This window comes from Ptiloglossa arizonensis, chromosome 1 (genome assembly GCF_051014685.1).
Source record: "Ptiloglossa arizonensis isolate GNS036 chromosome 1, iyPtiAriz1_principal, whole genome shotgun sequence".
NCBI classification, from domain to species: domain Eukaryota; kingdom Metazoa; phylum Arthropoda; class Insecta; order Hymenoptera; family Colletidae; genus Ptiloglossa; species Ptiloglossa arizonensis.
The window spans coordinates 8,326,241-8,343,649 of record NC_135048.1 but is presented as its reverse complement, the minus strand read 5'-3'; the positions used below and the strand labels follow the sequence as shown (position 1 = coordinate 8,343,649).

The 17,409-nt window shown below is 34.2% G+C and overlaps 1 protein-coding gene across 1 annotated transcript; it reads left to right on the top strand.

The window, feature by feature from the left end:
- Positions 1-1,529: 1,529 nt before the first annotated feature.
- On the top strand, positions 1,530-15,135 carry LOC143145036 (protein amnionless). The gene is made up of 6 exons (XM_076308031.1): positions 1,530-1,987; positions 5,009-5,313; positions 5,845-5,968; positions 7,029-7,263; positions 9,917-10,070; positions 13,784-15,135. The coding sequence occupies exons 1-6, from the start codon at positions 1,715-1,717 to the stop codon at positions 14,121-14,123; spliced, it is 1,431 nt and encodes a 476-aa protein (XP_076164146.1). The 5' UTR covers positions 1,530-1,714; the 3' UTR covers positions 14,124-15,135.
- Positions 15,136-17,409: the final 2,274 nt, after the last annotated feature.

Here is a 17,409-nt window from a genome sequence, read left to right as displayed (position 1 = left end):
GGAGAAACTGAGCATTGCACGATAAGAGCCAACTTGGTGGCGCTGGTAGCGCTCTGATCTCTTAACGAGAATATGTGCCACGTTTCCAAGAAGAATGCACATTTTGCTGTAGATGTTCGTTTTAAAGGAAAATTATACAAGAGTTTTTCGTTTACTTTCTTGTGATCTATACACCGATGGCATTATTTCGTTAAGAAATTTTGATCTTAAGTTCGATAACTTTGAAAACACGTGGTCCTGTAAATACCTGAAATTGAGATGTTTCTTAAATAGTTTAAAGGAAAATTATATAAGAGTTTTTCGTTTATTTTTTCGCGATCTATACATCGGTTGCATTATTTCGTTAAGGAATTTTGATCTCAAGTTCGATAACTTGGAAAATACGTAGCCATGTGTATACCTGAAATGGAGGTGTTTTTTAAATAATTTAAAAAAAATTATACAAGAGTTTTTCGTTTACTTTTTCGCGATCTATACACCGGTGGCATTATTTCGTTAAGGAATTTTGATCTCAAGTTCGATAACTTGGAAAACACGTGGCCCTGTGTATACCTGAAATTGAGGGGTTTCTTAAATAGCTCATCGAGACTCGTAACTTGACGAATGATTTATTAACGAAATGCGTTTCATTCTTGCCTCTCTCCTTGCGTGCGAGTTGATCAATTGAACATTTGCAACAGAGAGAATAGCGATGGGTGTCACTGGTTCTTTTGTCTAGATCGAGAATTGATATCCTCGGTGTCTCCTTCCACCTGGTAGAGGTCCGGTATTAACGAGCACATTCTACTTAATTAATAACCAGGCACTAATATTTATATTCATGATAGCGGAACTAAAGTGAAACAGTAATAACTTATAAGTTATCAGTTAGTTACCATAAAAGTAGAATACCATTGTCAATGGAATATCAATGGCTATAAATAATCAAACCTACTTCCCTCTTCGAAATAACCGTTACGTTGATCGGATTGCCACATCATCGAATTGAAATCATCCCTTGCCTGAATTTCGTCGTACGAGAGTAACAATCGGCAGTTGCGGAATCGATCGAGGTTCGTCTAAATGAAATTGAACATCGAAGTTCAGGAATGTCGTCGTTAATTCCGTCGATCGACTTATCCTTTAAACATCCGAACATACGTCTCCTACGAGTCAATATGTCATTTTACATTAAGCCTGATTGTCATATAACGCATAAGATATATGTCTTTGCGTTTCGTCGCGGTGGATCTTGTACGCCGTGTTGCAGAACCGTTCGAACTTTTTGTGTTTAACAGTTTATCGAATAAATGTTCCCCAGTGAAACGTTCGTAAGTTATTCAGACCCTCATAGCCCGAAATTTCAGTCTCCGTGAACCACGGATGAAAAGATATCGCCGTTCGGTTCTCCCTTCCCGCTGCTACATTGAAATCGTTGAAATTGAAACGATTATGATAAACGAAACGAGTCTGTGGCACAGACCACAAATAAATCGGATACGCCCCCCCGTTAGATCTCGATTATTCGACGCAGTTTCCGATCATTGGACTCCAGTAACGCTCGTTTCCATAAAACTCTCTCGTATTGTTCGCGAGGGAGTTCGGTTTCTCGATATTTGCAAAAATTCGAAATTTTAAGCAAACGGTCAAAAGTATTTGATCATTTATTTCTCAAGAATGGATATCTCGTCTTGAAGAGATTCATGTTTGCGACGGTATTAACGATTTTCGAATCATGAAGAGTCGCGTTTGTTACGGAACGTTCACGTTTCTCGTATTAGTGACGAAAGTGTCTGTTGGAGTTGAAAGGTATTGGCTACCGGACTTGGAATGGCAAACTGCTGAGAATTGGATGGACAATCGGGTACCGTTAGTCAACAGCCACGTGGTGTTCCCATTGGATACCAATCACGCCGTGGGTATGGCGAGTTTCGGAAATTTTAAGTTCACTGGTATCGAGCTGGCCAGAACCGGATCTCTGATCTTGCCTAGAAATGGAAATATACAAGTACGTATCGATAGTGGAAAATAAAATGTGGTGTGACAGGTGTTCCCTTAAGAAATATTTGTTCGCTAAACGAGTGAATTAAACAAATTCAACGCTAAAAAGTACCATTATCTTTGGTTATAGAAAATTAAAAGTATTCTTAGATTATTCTTTGGTTTTTAGGTTCGTCGATCCTCTTCAAATTTTTAACAAATATTACAAACATTTTTATTTCAATTATCACCTGTGTAACTTACTGTTTTAAAAGAAATTAAACGATCTTTAATATGTATTATTTGATCACAAATTTTCGAAACGTTTGTTAGAGACAACATCGACGAAATGTTTGTTGAAAGTAACATTGGTGAAATATTTATCAAAAATAGAATTGAACTAAATGTTTATCAGAAATAACAATTTTGATCTCGGGTTTCGGAAAGTTTGAAAATAGATTTCAAAAATTCTCGAATGTAAAATAAATAAAGGTAAACTTTTGTGAAATAAAAACTTATTACGATACTCGAATATTGGTACTCTGGAAATAGAATAGTATTTTTAACATTGTGTTCGGCATTCGACTGTAGAAGAGTCTTCGATTTTCGAATAGTACTTTTCCTAAAATTTTACGATCGTAATATCTTTAAAATCATTGTTTGTGTTTTCGATTTCAACTTGTCTCTGAATATAGCTTCTTCTAGTCGTTTAGTATTACACATGTTCAACTAGAATATTTTAAATCGACCCTGATTTTAATCCACGAGGTTCAGTTTCTTATTTCTCGCGAGTCAATGTTAGAAAATATTAACGTGTCGCAGGAACTTTTGCAACATACGACAGATTACATTGAAGATTGAATTGAAATTTCCTTGCTGGATGCTACTAAGGGTGGAATCGTAAATTTCACTCTTTGATTTGTAAATCAAGACTACCGAGTTGCATTGCGAAACGATAAAAACAAACTACGATCATTTTTTCAAATTTCGATGAAACTTCAAGAAATTGTGGTGTAAAAATCCTAGTGTAAAATTGTTCTGTAAGAATTTCACGAGACACAGAAAACTCAAGTAATAATAAAATATCGAATTAGGTTCAAAAAAAGAAATTAGAAATCATTGTATAATTTTTGTTAAATTCTTTCACGCATTTTACTCGTTACCAGAAGCGTTCTAATCGTAAACTTATAGTTTCTTTAACTCTGGAAATAAAAGAAAAATTTGTCAAAAGCACAGTACAAAAGGAGGCATTTTATTCATATCCTTTAAGCGACTTCACCTAGGAAGAAAATGTCACGAGCATACGATGGCTTCTGTATTGTGTAACTCCTATTGAAGAAGTTGTTCCCCAGCTCCCATAGCTTTCAAGATATTTGAAAAGATGCTAATTGAAGTTGTTTCATCGTCTACAGAGTGACTGAAAAGTTTCCATACACGAGGGACATCAATGTCCCGCAGATATCCCAAAATCTGTTAATATTAAATCAATAACCATACGTGTCGATACTATCAACATACCGGTTGAAGTTGATTTGCTATGTATAGGGTGACTCAAAAGTCTCCATACATGAAGAACATCAATGCCGTTCATATATTTCAAAATCTGTTAATAATAATCAGTATTCGTATATGTTGATACTATGAAAATTCTAGTTGATATTGTTTCGCTATTTATAGGGTGACTCAAAAGTCTCCATACATGAAGAACATCAATATCGTGCATATATTTCAAAATCTGTTAATAATAATCAGTATTCGTATGTGTTGATACTATGAAAATTCTAGTTGATATTGTTTCGCTATTTATAGGGTGACTCAAAAGTATCCATAAGTAAGAGACATCAATGTCGTGCATATATTTCAAAATCTGCTATTAGTAAGTTAATATTCATATATGTTGATACTATGAAGATGCTAGTTAATATTGATTCGCCATCTACAGGGTGACTCAAAAATCTTCATAAGTAAGAGACATCAATGTCGTGCATATATTTCAAAATCTGCTATTAGTAAGTTAATATTCATATATGTTGATACTATGAAGATGCTAGTTAATATTGATTCGCCATCTATAGGGTGACTTAAAAGTCTTCATAAGTAAGAGACATCAATGTCGTGCATATATTTAAAAATCTGCTATTAGTAAGTTAATATTCATATGTATTGATACTATGAAGATGCTAGTTAATATTGATTCGCCATCTATAGGGTGACTCGAAAATCTTCATAAGTAAGAGACATCAATGTCGTGCATATATTTCAAAATCTGCTATTAGTAAGTTAATATTCATATATGTTGATACTATGAAGATGCTAGTTAATATTGATTCGCCATCTATAGGGTGACTCAAAAATCTTCATAAGTAAGAGACATCAATGTCGTGCATATATTTCAAAATCTGCTATTAGTAAGTTAATATTCATATATGTTGATACTATGAAGATGCTAGTTAATATTGATTCGCCATCTATAGGGTGACTTAAAAGTCTTCATAAGTAAGAGACATCAATGTCGTGCATATATTTAAAAATCTGCTATTAGTAAGTTAATATTCATATGTATTGATACTATGAAGATGCTAGTTAATATTGATTCGCCATCTATAGGGTGACTCGAAAATCTTCATAAGTAAGAGACATCAATGTCGTGCATATATTTCAAAATCTGCTATTAGTAAGTTAATATTCATATATGTTGATACTATGAAGATGCTAGTTAATATTGATTCGCCATCTATAGGGTGACTCAAAAATCTTCATAAATAAGAGACATCAATGTCGTGCATATATTTAAAAATCTGCTATTAGTAAGTTAATATTCATATATGTTGATACTATGAAGATGCTAGTTAATATTGATTCGCCATAGAGGGTGACTCAAAAGTCTTCATAAGTAAGAGACATCAATGTCGTGCATATATTTCAAAATCTGCTATTAGTAAGTTAATATTCATATGTGTCGATGCGAATAAACGAATCATTTCTCTTAATATGGAGACTTTTGAAATTCCATGCGTATACTTTTAAACCACCCTGTGTATCACGACAGTTAAGTGACTCTGGAAAATCGCCAACGAGAGTCAGTCGATGGGTGAAGGAAGGTCACTTTTCCTGGACGAACCCCGATAATTGGAACGGGACCTCGAAGGCTGCTCCTCATCTGGAACAAGTTCCGTGTCGTCAGGATGACATCGTGTTGCCAGAGAAAAGTCGAGCATTTAGTATTCATCTACCGATGAGGGAGATCGAAGTAAGATCGATCAGAACATCGGATGAGAAACAACCGTTTGTCTCATGGCAGTGGGACGACATGGAAAATAAACGAGTATTTGACAAAGGAATATTCACGGTGAAGTAGGTCTCATTTCTGAGTTAATAAAAATATTAATATTTTAAACATTACATCATTGTATTGCATTACTCGAGTTTAAAATAAAGATACGTGGGGATTGTTACGGTAACCATGGTGCAAACGCAGCTGAAACGAAACGAATGATTGTAGAATGATTGTAAAATAAATTTTTCCATACGAAATTTTGTTTTTCAAAAAGTTGCATTTCAATATCCGTTTACAGATCGATCCGATATCAGATCGAATTTAATTGGCTGTTTAAGGTTCACTTTATACCTTCTTACTAAATATATTTTACTTTTTTTATAAACACTTGAGGATACACTGTCCGAAGTGTATCTCGTTAAGACAGTAACAATCGAGTGGATTGAACTTTTTATTGTTTCAAGTACTTGCTAAATTGTATCCAATTTTTAACGATGCATTAACCCTATTGATACCGATACATGGACAGTTCGTTAATTGTTACCGAGAGATATTGATGATATTGACATGTGCTCGAAGATAATAATTTCAACTCATGTTTTACGTAGATACGCTGAGTATAGTTGCGAGAAATGCAGTTGTCAGAATGATCCAAGTGGCGATTACTTGGAAGAAATTTGCGCTGTTCAGAGGCAAAAGTGTGGATTCATTCCTTGTGAATATCCTATGAAAGTAAGTTCAATTAACATATTATATATATATAATTAATACCATATTTAAAACATAAGCATAAGTATAAATATAAGTATAAGTTTTATATTTAAGTAAATAATTATTTATACTTATACCTATACTTATATTTGTATAAGTATAAGTATAGAAGATTTAATTTTAATAAGTATAATACTTAAAATCTACTGCAGATTTTAAGTTATAATTATATATAATTATTTATTTATATTTATACTTATTAATAAATATAAATACTTATTTATAAGTGTTTACTTATTTATAAGTATTTATAAGTATACTTATTTATAAGTATTTATATATATAGATACTACAATTAACTTTCATAATTTTTGCAAATAGTGATTACAGTAACAATACCAGTCACTTTAGCAAAATTAATTTAAATATTTGAGTACAACTCGAGCAAAACCTCACTATCCTTTCTAACGAGAGTGAGTGAGAAAGAGCATCATCCAACAAGTCTCACATTACATACGCTCTGTGATCGAAACTTGAAATCCTACGAGTATCGATGTATCGATGACTAATACAGTATAAAGTATGTTATATTTCTCATTATGCAAAGTGTTCCAAAAGCAGAAGCATTTTTCCCCATTTACGTTACGCAAAAATACTCAACGCACAAATTAAACAGATTCAATAAATTCACCCAGTATTTAATACTACATAGCCTCTTTTTTGATCAAGAAAATCCACAAAATTATATTTCGATAAAAATCTTTCGTGTTATTCATCCTTCTGTTATTTTCAGTCCTGATCGAACAAACGATACTCAATCAGAGATAATAACCTGGCTTCGGCACCGAAATATTGGAAAAATTCGTCAAAACTAGTAGAATATTTAAATCGTCTTCTGTTTCGACTTTAAATTAATGCGAGCGGAGCAGAGCATTTCGGATAGCGTTTACAAAAATATAGCAAATTCGCAGAAGGTTTTTCAAACGACAAGAGAAAAGAACGAGAATTAATTCCTGAAAATGAGAAAGCAATTTCTGAACTTACCTTTCATCCAGACGTTGGTTGTCTCAATCTTTTTCAGGTGGAAGGCCACTGTTGTCGATACTGCGGTGGCAGAGTGTCTTTGTCAAACAAAGCGTCTTTGCCAATGGTTCGAACAGCGGCGAACGAGGCTATGGAAGGATACACTGAAAGAATCGCGTGGCATGTCAGGCGTACTTGGGACGGGGCTGCCGAGGTCCTGATAAAGGGAAAGGACGATTATTCCGAAATCGATATCCTGAAAGCGGTGGACGACATCAAGGAAAACTTGCTAAGTAAAATTCCTCGTCTATATGCATCCACTTTGCAGCAAAATTGCGAATATCGTGGCCTCCTTCCAAGGGTTCCTTACCAAGATACGAGTGATGTAGCTTCTTTGATCCCAGAAATAATTGTTATTCTTGACTGCAGTATGATTCATAAATACAAGTGAATATCGAATAGGGTGGATCTATACTAAAATAAATGAAAAATGTTACGTGAACGGAAATCGTACGCTTTATAATTTTTGTATTGTAGACGTTTAAAGTGCAAAACTTACGATCGGTATCGATGCACAAGTACGAGGTAAACATCTCGATGGTTATCATTGAACTTTTATAACTTACTTGTGCTATACACGACCTGTGTTTGTATATAATTTTTTGTTCACTTTTACGTGCAGATTCACCTTCCGAAACATTAACATGCATTTACGAATCATTTCGTATGCATTTTGTCGACAATAGAACCAAGTGGCAATGATATGTTTCTAAAAATTATATTTATCGTTCGGCGGTGTGCAAATTGAACAATACCTTGAATTTAACCAATTTTTGAAATATCTCGACAACTATAGATTTTTCGAAGATCATCTTCTAATAATTTTAGACTAGAGAGAAAGTAACGTAAGAAACAAGTGCAATTGCACTTTTCACGTGCACCGTTGCACTCAAGATAATGAAGACGTACGAAGAACAGGACCTGTTACGTCGACGAAACCGGACGTACTATTCTCTTTGTAGATTTTCTGATAAATAGCTATTGCACATTTTCCAATCGCGAAACAAATTCGACAGCAGAAACAGTTACAAGCTGTTCACAATTTTCCAAGAAATCGGAAAGTAATCGCAAAACTTATTACATTTCCCATTAAACGGAGAACAATAGTCGAAGAAAAGCTTCGAACGGTGTTGTCAATTTCGAGATTCGACGATATTACATTACTCTCTCTTCCTTTCTTTCTCGATTAAAATACAATAGTTTCTTTCTTTCGAAGATTTGAAAAGTTTTCGAGTATTTTCAGCGAGCTATTCCCGAAGAACTCGATGGAACCACGATTACTACGTTGTTCGATAAGTTTTTTTGTTTTTTCCATTGTAAGAAAATACTATGACACTTCAACTTTGAACAGCTGTAAATATACCAGGTTATTCAATAAGTTTTCTTGTTTTTCCCATTGTAAGAAAATACTATGACACTTTAATTTTGAACTGTAAATATACCAGGTGGTTCGATAAGTTTATCGTTTTTTCCATTGTAAGAAAATACTATGACACTTCAATTTTGAACAACTGTAAATATACTAAATTGTTCAATGAGTTTTGTTGTTTTTTCCATTGTAAAAGTATACTATGACACTTCAACTTTGAACAACTGTAAATATACCAGATTGTTCAATAAGTTTCGTCGTTTTTTCCATTGTAAGAAAATACTATGACACTTCAACTTTGAACAACTGTAAATATACTAAATTGTTCAATAAGTTTTGTCATTTTTTCCATTGTAAGAAAATACTATGACACTTCAATTTTGAACAACTGTAAATATACTAAATTGTTCAATAAGTTTTGTTGTTTTTTCCATTGTAAGAAAATACTATGACACTTCAATTTTGAACAACTGTAAATATACTTGGTTGTTCAATAAGTTTTGTTGTTTTTTCCATTGTAAAAGTATACTATGACACTTCAACTTTGAACAACTGTAAATATACTAAATTGTTCAATAAGTTTTGTTGTTTTTTCCATTGTAAGAAAATACTATGACACTTCAATTTTGAACAACTGTAAATATACCAGATTGTTCAATAAGTTTTCTTGTTTTTTCCATTGTAAGAAAATACTATGACACTTCAATTTTGAACAACTGTAAATATACTAGGTTGTTCAATAAGTTTATCGTTTTTTCCATTGTAAGAAAATACTATGACACTTCAACTTTGAACAACTGTAAATATACTAAATTGTTCAATAAGTTTTGTTGTTTTTTCCATTGTAAGAAAATACTATGACACTTTAATTTTAAACTGTAAATATACCAGGTGGTTCGATAAGTTTTGTCATTTTTTCCATTGTAAGAAAATACTATGACACTTCAATTTTGAACAACTGTAAATATACTTGGTTGTTCAATAAGTTTATCGTTTTTTCCATTGTAAGAAAATACTATGACACTTCACTTTTGAACAACTGTAAATATACTAAATTGTTCAATAAGTTTTCTGTTTTTTCCATTGTAAGAAAATACTATAACACCTCAACTATGAACAACTGTAAATATACGAGTCGATAGATCAACACGAAATTTCACACACGTTCATCGAACAATAGTACCATCTTTAGAAAAATAAAATTATACTTTACGAACCTAATAGCTCGGTTTCCTATCGAACGACAAAACTTATCGAGCAATCTATCAATTCAAACGCGAGTGAGCCAAGCTCATTAATCTCACATTCTGTAAATTTCTCAGTTTTAGCTACGTTTTACGAAACAACGTTATAATTTATTCTGCTTTTTACCTTATGGAGGAGAACAGTTTGAATTCTGAGAGATTCAATTAGATTCCGTGAAAAGAAAACAGCGCATTTTCATTCGAAGTGGTCGTCTGAATTTTACCACGGCATTATTCCAGTAATTTTAAACACTTGCTTCGTTTTTTAAACAGGTATGAAAATAGAGGTACTGAGCACGGAAACTGCAGGCTCTGGTTTACGAGATCATCGACTGACAGTTGCGTTGGTGCCATTATTTGGGACACCGTTTGCCATCCTCTTTCTTCTTTTCCTTGGCTTCCTGTACTTTGGCTATTCCTTCAGATAGTAAGTTTAATTATTTATTTACCAGGTTGTTCGATAAGTTTTATCGTTTCTTTTATTAAAAAAAAAAATACTACGACATTTCAAGTTTGAACAACTGTTAGTATACGAACGAGTCGACAGATCTAGATGAAACTTGACACGTGTTCATCGAACAGTAGTAACATTTTTATAAACCTATTATAAAGAGATATTGTTGGCAATTTTCTCATAGCCAATGTGTTCTGGTTACTTTTGAAAAAATTGATGCTGCTCCGAAATTTCTTTTTAAAATATTGCAAATATTCTTGAACGAAACGAGTACACTAATTGCTGCTTTCAAGTGACAATTTCTACACGAAATTTAAGTAACTGGAAAATGAGAAAAGTAAATGGGAATCTTTTTTACTTCGGTTCGAAATCAAAATTGCCAACTTCGTTTTCAAGCGAATTGGCGATCAGGATCTTGAAAGCGGGAATTACCGAACGTTTTCAGTTAAAAAATTATATAATTAATTGCGAAGAAGACCTTCGTCTTAAACCAAAACGTCGAAGAAATAATAACTCCAGAGAACACTCTCGGAACCATTGAAGAATTTATTTATTTTTCAATTATATTATTCATTTCTTCATTTCTCGAGCAAGATAATGCAAGTAGTATTCTTAAAATTTAATACAAGATACAACTTGCATCCAGAAATGAAATAAGTGAGGTTATTCGTATCGCAGAATGCAAAATGATCCGTGAGGAACGGTCATTTCGATGAAATTCATTCGCGTTAGTAACTTAACTGCACCTTGAACTATTCATATCGTTGATACCCGACCCTTGTCATTAATAATAAATTATTAACTCCCAAGAGTTGTACTTTTCGACAAAAGAATAGTATCGAGATTATTTAAACCGTTCGAGTTTTATTAAAATTATAAATCGACCGGCGATGATTGGGACACCCTCTACACTCTTGTATATATTTCGTCCTAACATCCGTGCGATAGAAGTTAATTTCGCAGACTTCCGACCTGCTGAATATCAAAGTGGAGTAGCCACTTGCGAACTGCGCCTCGTGTTTCATATTCCGTGTAATTACTTTTTTTCCATCGCGTTCTCTCCGTCCGTCTCTATTTTCGTCCCCACCCGTTGCATCGGCATCCACGTGTCGGTCGAATACAAGGCTCGCGGAGAACAGGCTTATGAAAAACTTCATCGCGACTTTTCCGGAACGCTTCACTTATCATTTTCGAACTTTCCCAGTTTCTGCTACATCCTTCGCATCGAAAGTCGTATTATCGCTTCAATGTTTCGTCGAACGATCGATTCAATTTTCTCACTGCGCCTTAACGTATAGAATGGGATCGTGTCTGACATCAATTTTTCATTATTTACGAATTTCTCAGCAGTTCTTTCTTTCTTTTCATACTTACGTAGTCGGTCCTTCTGGGTACAATTTTCACAATCGCTACGAAAATGTTTGCAGTACCGAGTAGTGGATGTCCTGAAAAGAATTGAATTATCGTAGATTTAATTAACATTTCTTATCCTATTGTTTTGAGATGTTATACGAAACAGTCGATTCTTCAAGAATCGGTGCAAAATATAAAGCTTGATTGCAAATAAAAGGAAATGAAAGAATAATTTTCAACTCCAGTAGTGAATTTTGAATTTCAATTTAAAATTAATTTCGTAAGAATTTTATCGACAATTTGGTTGTTTCAGGGCAGTCTATTCCGTGTGTAAATACAGCCTAGAATAATAAAGTGGATCGATAGTTAATTCACTGAGAAATTTGCTATTTCTCAACCCTTAATATTCATTAATGCCGTGTGATTTCCTGTGCAGGATCAAATTCTTTACCAATTCTATTTCGAACGTGTCATTATCTTTGATGTTTAAAGAGCAACGCAGTTGTACATTTATTAACAACTTTCCGAACGTGAAAATCACGTGAACGTATTAAAGAAGTTCGAGTTAACTTCCGCGCGATCGAATAATGAAATGGCACGAGCGTGGGGGTGGAAAATCACAGAGAAAGAGCAGAGGTTGCCTTGAATTCCAGGGGGTGAATGTATCGGTGTTTACACGTAGTAAACCGAACCGCAGTTGTACCGATATTGAGTCTACGGATAAACTGGAAACAGTCTAGGTATCAAAAGTTCTCTTTCCGGTTATCTGCCTCTGAGCGCGAAGCTAAAAACGAAATACATCGACACGTAATCGAGATAATTAAAAAAATTCGGTGGAACACCGATAAATAAATAGAAAACTATAGAAATAATCTACTTAATTTATCGTACATCCGATCGATAAAATATACGATCGTTGTTCGTTTCGGTTCGAATTTTCTTTCAATTTTCAACGAGATACTTTTGATGCTTCTGAAGAAATCTTAGCTTATCTATTTAGAACGATATCCGTCTCTTCTTAACGATTCGAAATCTGTTCAATCTCTTCATAATTGTTCCTCGTTACATCTTCTATTTACAATTAATTTTACGTACACTTTGCGATTCCCTGCAATAGATTACATTTTTGAATTTCTTTCCAACTTAGAACGAGACACCAAACACACTTTTACGTTAATTTATTCTGTATGCTCGTTCGACCGTTTACTTTATAAATACCCTGCATAATGCAAAACAATCTAAGGGGGAACACAGAAAATGTTTCAATTTGCGGAACAACCGTGGCAACGGTCTGATATTCAGTAAACTCGCTCCCATTTACAATTGTTTATCGTTTTACACTCGACAATTTCTTCGTTGCCGCGATTCTCTGCGACCCTTTCGCTGGCTCGTAGTATTTAATTAGCTCGACCTGGCCAATCAAGTTGAACGGTTTATTTCACGCGACAGCCAACCGGGAACGAAATTGGCGACGTGATTTTCGTCGGAGCCGATTCCGCGGAAAAATCGGCGGGAAAAGTTTCACACGCCCGTAGTTCGACCACTGATTAGGACAATTTGTAAATTTAGGTAACAATCGAACGAATCGCGAACCAACGTATAAATTCATGCAAAATTAACCGATCGCGAGTAAATAAGGTTCGTCTAATCATTCAGAACTTTTATTTCTATTTACAAATCTTATAAAAGGCTTGTACGGTCCTCGTAATCGAAATTACTGTATTTTTTTGGAAAAAAATACGTGAACAAATTTTCAGAATTTTTGAATACAATATTTCTATTGTTGAAATACTTTCATTTCAAGTATGGAGATTTATAGATTCAAGTACGATGACTTTCTTCCTAATTGACCGAGACTTCAGGCCATTTAAAGATTATACTACTGCAATGGCTGAATCGATATACACGAATTTTAATTATCATTGTTTTTTTATGTAAAAGAACAACGATAATCGAAATTCTGCTGAAAGCTTTTTCTTGTACCATGTTCATTCTTTAAAATCATTTATGTTACGTTTGAAATACTTTTTGATATCTTTGTCCTTATTACTGATACATTCTTAGGAAAAAGACACTTATTGTTAGATAGCTTGTTTATAATAGAACGTGAGGTTCTATTAAAAGAAAAATACTTGAGATATTGAGTTTCTGGTACCAAATATATGAAATTAATTTAACTTCAAGTTCCAAGTAGATAAAAGATACAGATTCGAGTATTTAGCATAAACGAAACAATAGTAAATTATTGTTAGATAGCTTGTTTATAATGAGAATTTCATTCGATTAATATATAGAATTTCAACGAAACTTAACACGGATTGAAATTTTTCCAGCATCCTCGCGAACTGTAGAGAGATTTTTTCATCAATTCGAGATGAAATCCGCGTGGATCAGGCACAGGTTGGTAAACCGTTCGGTTTCGCTCGTTTTGAGAATATTTCCGAGGGCAACGTTCAAATTGCCAATGTGGCTGGAAGCAGCGAACAAAAGCCTGTAAATGACGAGGCCAGGACCAAAGAACCTTCGGGTGGAAGATTCGAGAACCTTTTGTACAGATCGAAAAGAAGACCCAAAGAAGGGGAGGTCTTGGACATGGATGCTCCACTCAGTCTGGCTATGCTGAGAGATAAAGTGGACGACGCTGAGGAAGTGGAAGTGGATATCGATCAGTGAAACATTTTGAAAGATTGATCCACGGATAAGCAGTCCCACGTTGAAAGTGTCAATTCGTTTGAAACAATTTTCTAGTCGGGGAGAAACGTGGAAAATTCAGAAACAGGGATCCAATACGTGTGAAAACGATAACAGTTGGAAAATTTTCGAAGATCGAAATGTTAATTTGTCTTTTAAATGTTTCTTTTGTAAAGAAAAATCGAGTTACCGATAAATAAATCGTGTGGACGAGTCAATAGCGATTGAATAGATATTTGGGTATGGGTATATTTTGATTAATGTTGTTTAATATGTACAAAATTGATAACCAAATAAATTACTAATAATGCTGAACAAAGAGAACTAAAGATTATGTTTTCGATATTAATAAAGTTGTCGTATACTTAGAGTATGTTTATTATGTATATTATTATGTACGGTTATTGCGTATTCGTATATTAATATTGTATGATATTGGTGTATTTGTGTTTAAGGGCAAAAATTATACCCCAGTAGAAATTGTTTCATCCACGAACAAATTATTATTCAACACCCAGTAAATTATGTCTACAATGTTTTAAATATAACATTAAACAAAACTGGAGTATTATTACATGATTTTATATAAATGACATTTTCTTCTGCACATTAAATGAATTTTTGCACGAAAACTGGTAGCCCTGGAAACACGATGGAAATCTATTTCGAATTTACATATTATATTATGAATACTCAGTGAAAATTGGAATTATCTAGCTCGAAATATTAAATCGTTCGGAAAGTCATTTCGTTTTTCTCGGTGAAAATGAAACACGATTTTTTTAGAGCGTATAAACATTTTATTAAATCGTATACTCTCCATTTTGGAAAACGAAATGACTTTCTAAAGAACACAATAGATATAAGTCGAAGCTAATTACAGCTGGTTACTTAAAATTTCGTGTAAAAAAAATGTTTGGTAAAACCTGCAATGTTTAATCTTGAAATATGTCTGTAGCACACATTAAAGATATGTAAATTTTGTTCCTCCTGACCTGTAAACAAAAATTTTTAATTTAAAAAGCAAAGTAAGTCTTGCTTTCTGGTTTATCTCCGTGTAAAATTTGAAACATTTCACAATTTTTGTGTATTTGTCTCTCTTCTATTTCCAATATTCTGGCTTATCTCCGTGTAAAATTTTAAACATTTCACAATTTTGGTGTATTTGTCTCTCTTCTATTTCCAATATTCTGCTTTATCTCCGTGTAAAATTTGAAACATTTCACAATTTTTGTGTATTTGTCTCTCTTCTATTTCCAATATTCTGCTTTATCTCCGTGTAAAATTTTGAACATTTCACAATTTTTGTGTATTTGTCTCTCTTCTATTTCCAATATTCTGGCTTATCTCCGTGTAAAATTTTAAACATTTCACAATTTTTGTGTATTTGTCTCTCTTCTATTTCCAATATTCTGGCTTATCTCCGTGTAAAATTTGAAACATTTCACAATTTTTGTGTATTCGTCTCTCTTCTATTTCCAATATTCTGGCTTATCTCCGTGTAAAATTTGAAACATTTCACAATTTTTGTGTATTCGTCTCTCTTCTATTTCCAATATTCCTCCGCGCAAACTATCCGTTTTCGTATGAAATTTTCTGGCCCTTCGCACGATCTGATATTCTCCCCCGGAAATCTATCCCGACAAAGACGATTCGCTCTTTAATTACCCAAGGAGTCTATTAAAGAGTTATTAAGGCTCCTCGATGGCGTTCCTTCGACTCCTTCTCATTTTCCAACCCTCGTTGGAACTTTAAGAGCGATCAATTCCGGTACAAACCCCGCCATTGTCTACTGACTCTCATAAATGCAAATTTGAAAGAATTTCACGAGAACGTATTAAATTCTTCGACAGAACGAACCCACAATCGAAACTTGGAAAAATAATCGAAAAAGAAAACAATGCGCAAACGTTTCTTTCGAAAATAAAGGAAATATTCGTAATGTTTCGATCGTCGATATTGAAGTATGAAATATTTCTATCGCAGGAGAGAAAAGAAAGAAATGGAACACGGAACTCTGAAAACATCCAAGTCGCGTGTATCACACTAAACATCTAAACGCGTACATTACATACGAACGTAATTCGTAAAAATTCGTCGATTTCCTATTGACAATTTTAATTTCTTTTTTGTTTGCCACGACGAAACAATATTTTCTACCTAAAGGCGGAAATTAAGGAAATGCTGCTCTGGTCACATGTGTTTATTCCTCGTCGTACAAATGTTCGAAGTCGAGCCACGTGCAACACGTACCACGTGGCCTCCGCAACACTGTCAATCGCGTAGACACTTACACGTACGGATAATAGGACGAACCGTCGCACAACTACAAACATGTATACGGATGCACATAAAAGTCTCTGCAGGCACAATAATACACGTATACGTATGCAACGCGCGGGCGCAGTAAACGAGTACCGAATGATCATTTTCGCATTGATAAAGTCCATCGTGACGAACAACACGCGACGCGGTGAACGCACACGCGCACGCAAACGCACACACACGCATGCAGCTTTCTCTCACATTTTCGAGTGCGGTTACGCGTATCTGGTACGTTTCTTTAGTGTATACATATATTATCTGTTTTATATAGAAACATCTTATGTATGTATATATATATTTATATATATATATAACCATTTATATAAAGCTTTATTTATAGAATATATTAAACTCTCTCTGTTCTCGGTAAAATTGCGTAAATTGGCATTTTGTACACAAATTCGATCCCTTTCGCGCCCGGCCAATGATTCTCACCTAAACGATGAAAGTGCAAGCTTTGCACAAGCGTGCATTTTTCACTCGCGAGAGTACAGTTTGGACGATGCCAAGCGACGAACTGTGGCTCGTTTTTCGGGCGAATATTTAATAAATACCGAGGGAAACGAATCAATTTTCACGATCAGCTGAAGTTTCATTTGTGCGTTCGGAACAAAGGAGAAAGGCTCGAGAAGGGAGACAAGTGTACGGGTGGATGCTTCCAAGCTGAACGAAACTGGTCCAAGGAGAGGAAAATGGCCTTAGACGAGTGTATTGTGTACGCGAGTAATTTTTATTGTTTCCAAAGGAGAGGGTGGAATTGCATTTTTCGTTATCTTGGTGCATCCACGAGGAAATAAAAATGTAAGTAACTGGTCTAAAATAATTGCAAATCGTGGAACATTTCGCTGGTAAATTCTAAACAATTCCAATTGCTTCCGACACAGAAGTGCAATTGCATCTGCAGTCGCCACGATGCATCTACGAACGAAACGAGAATACGAGA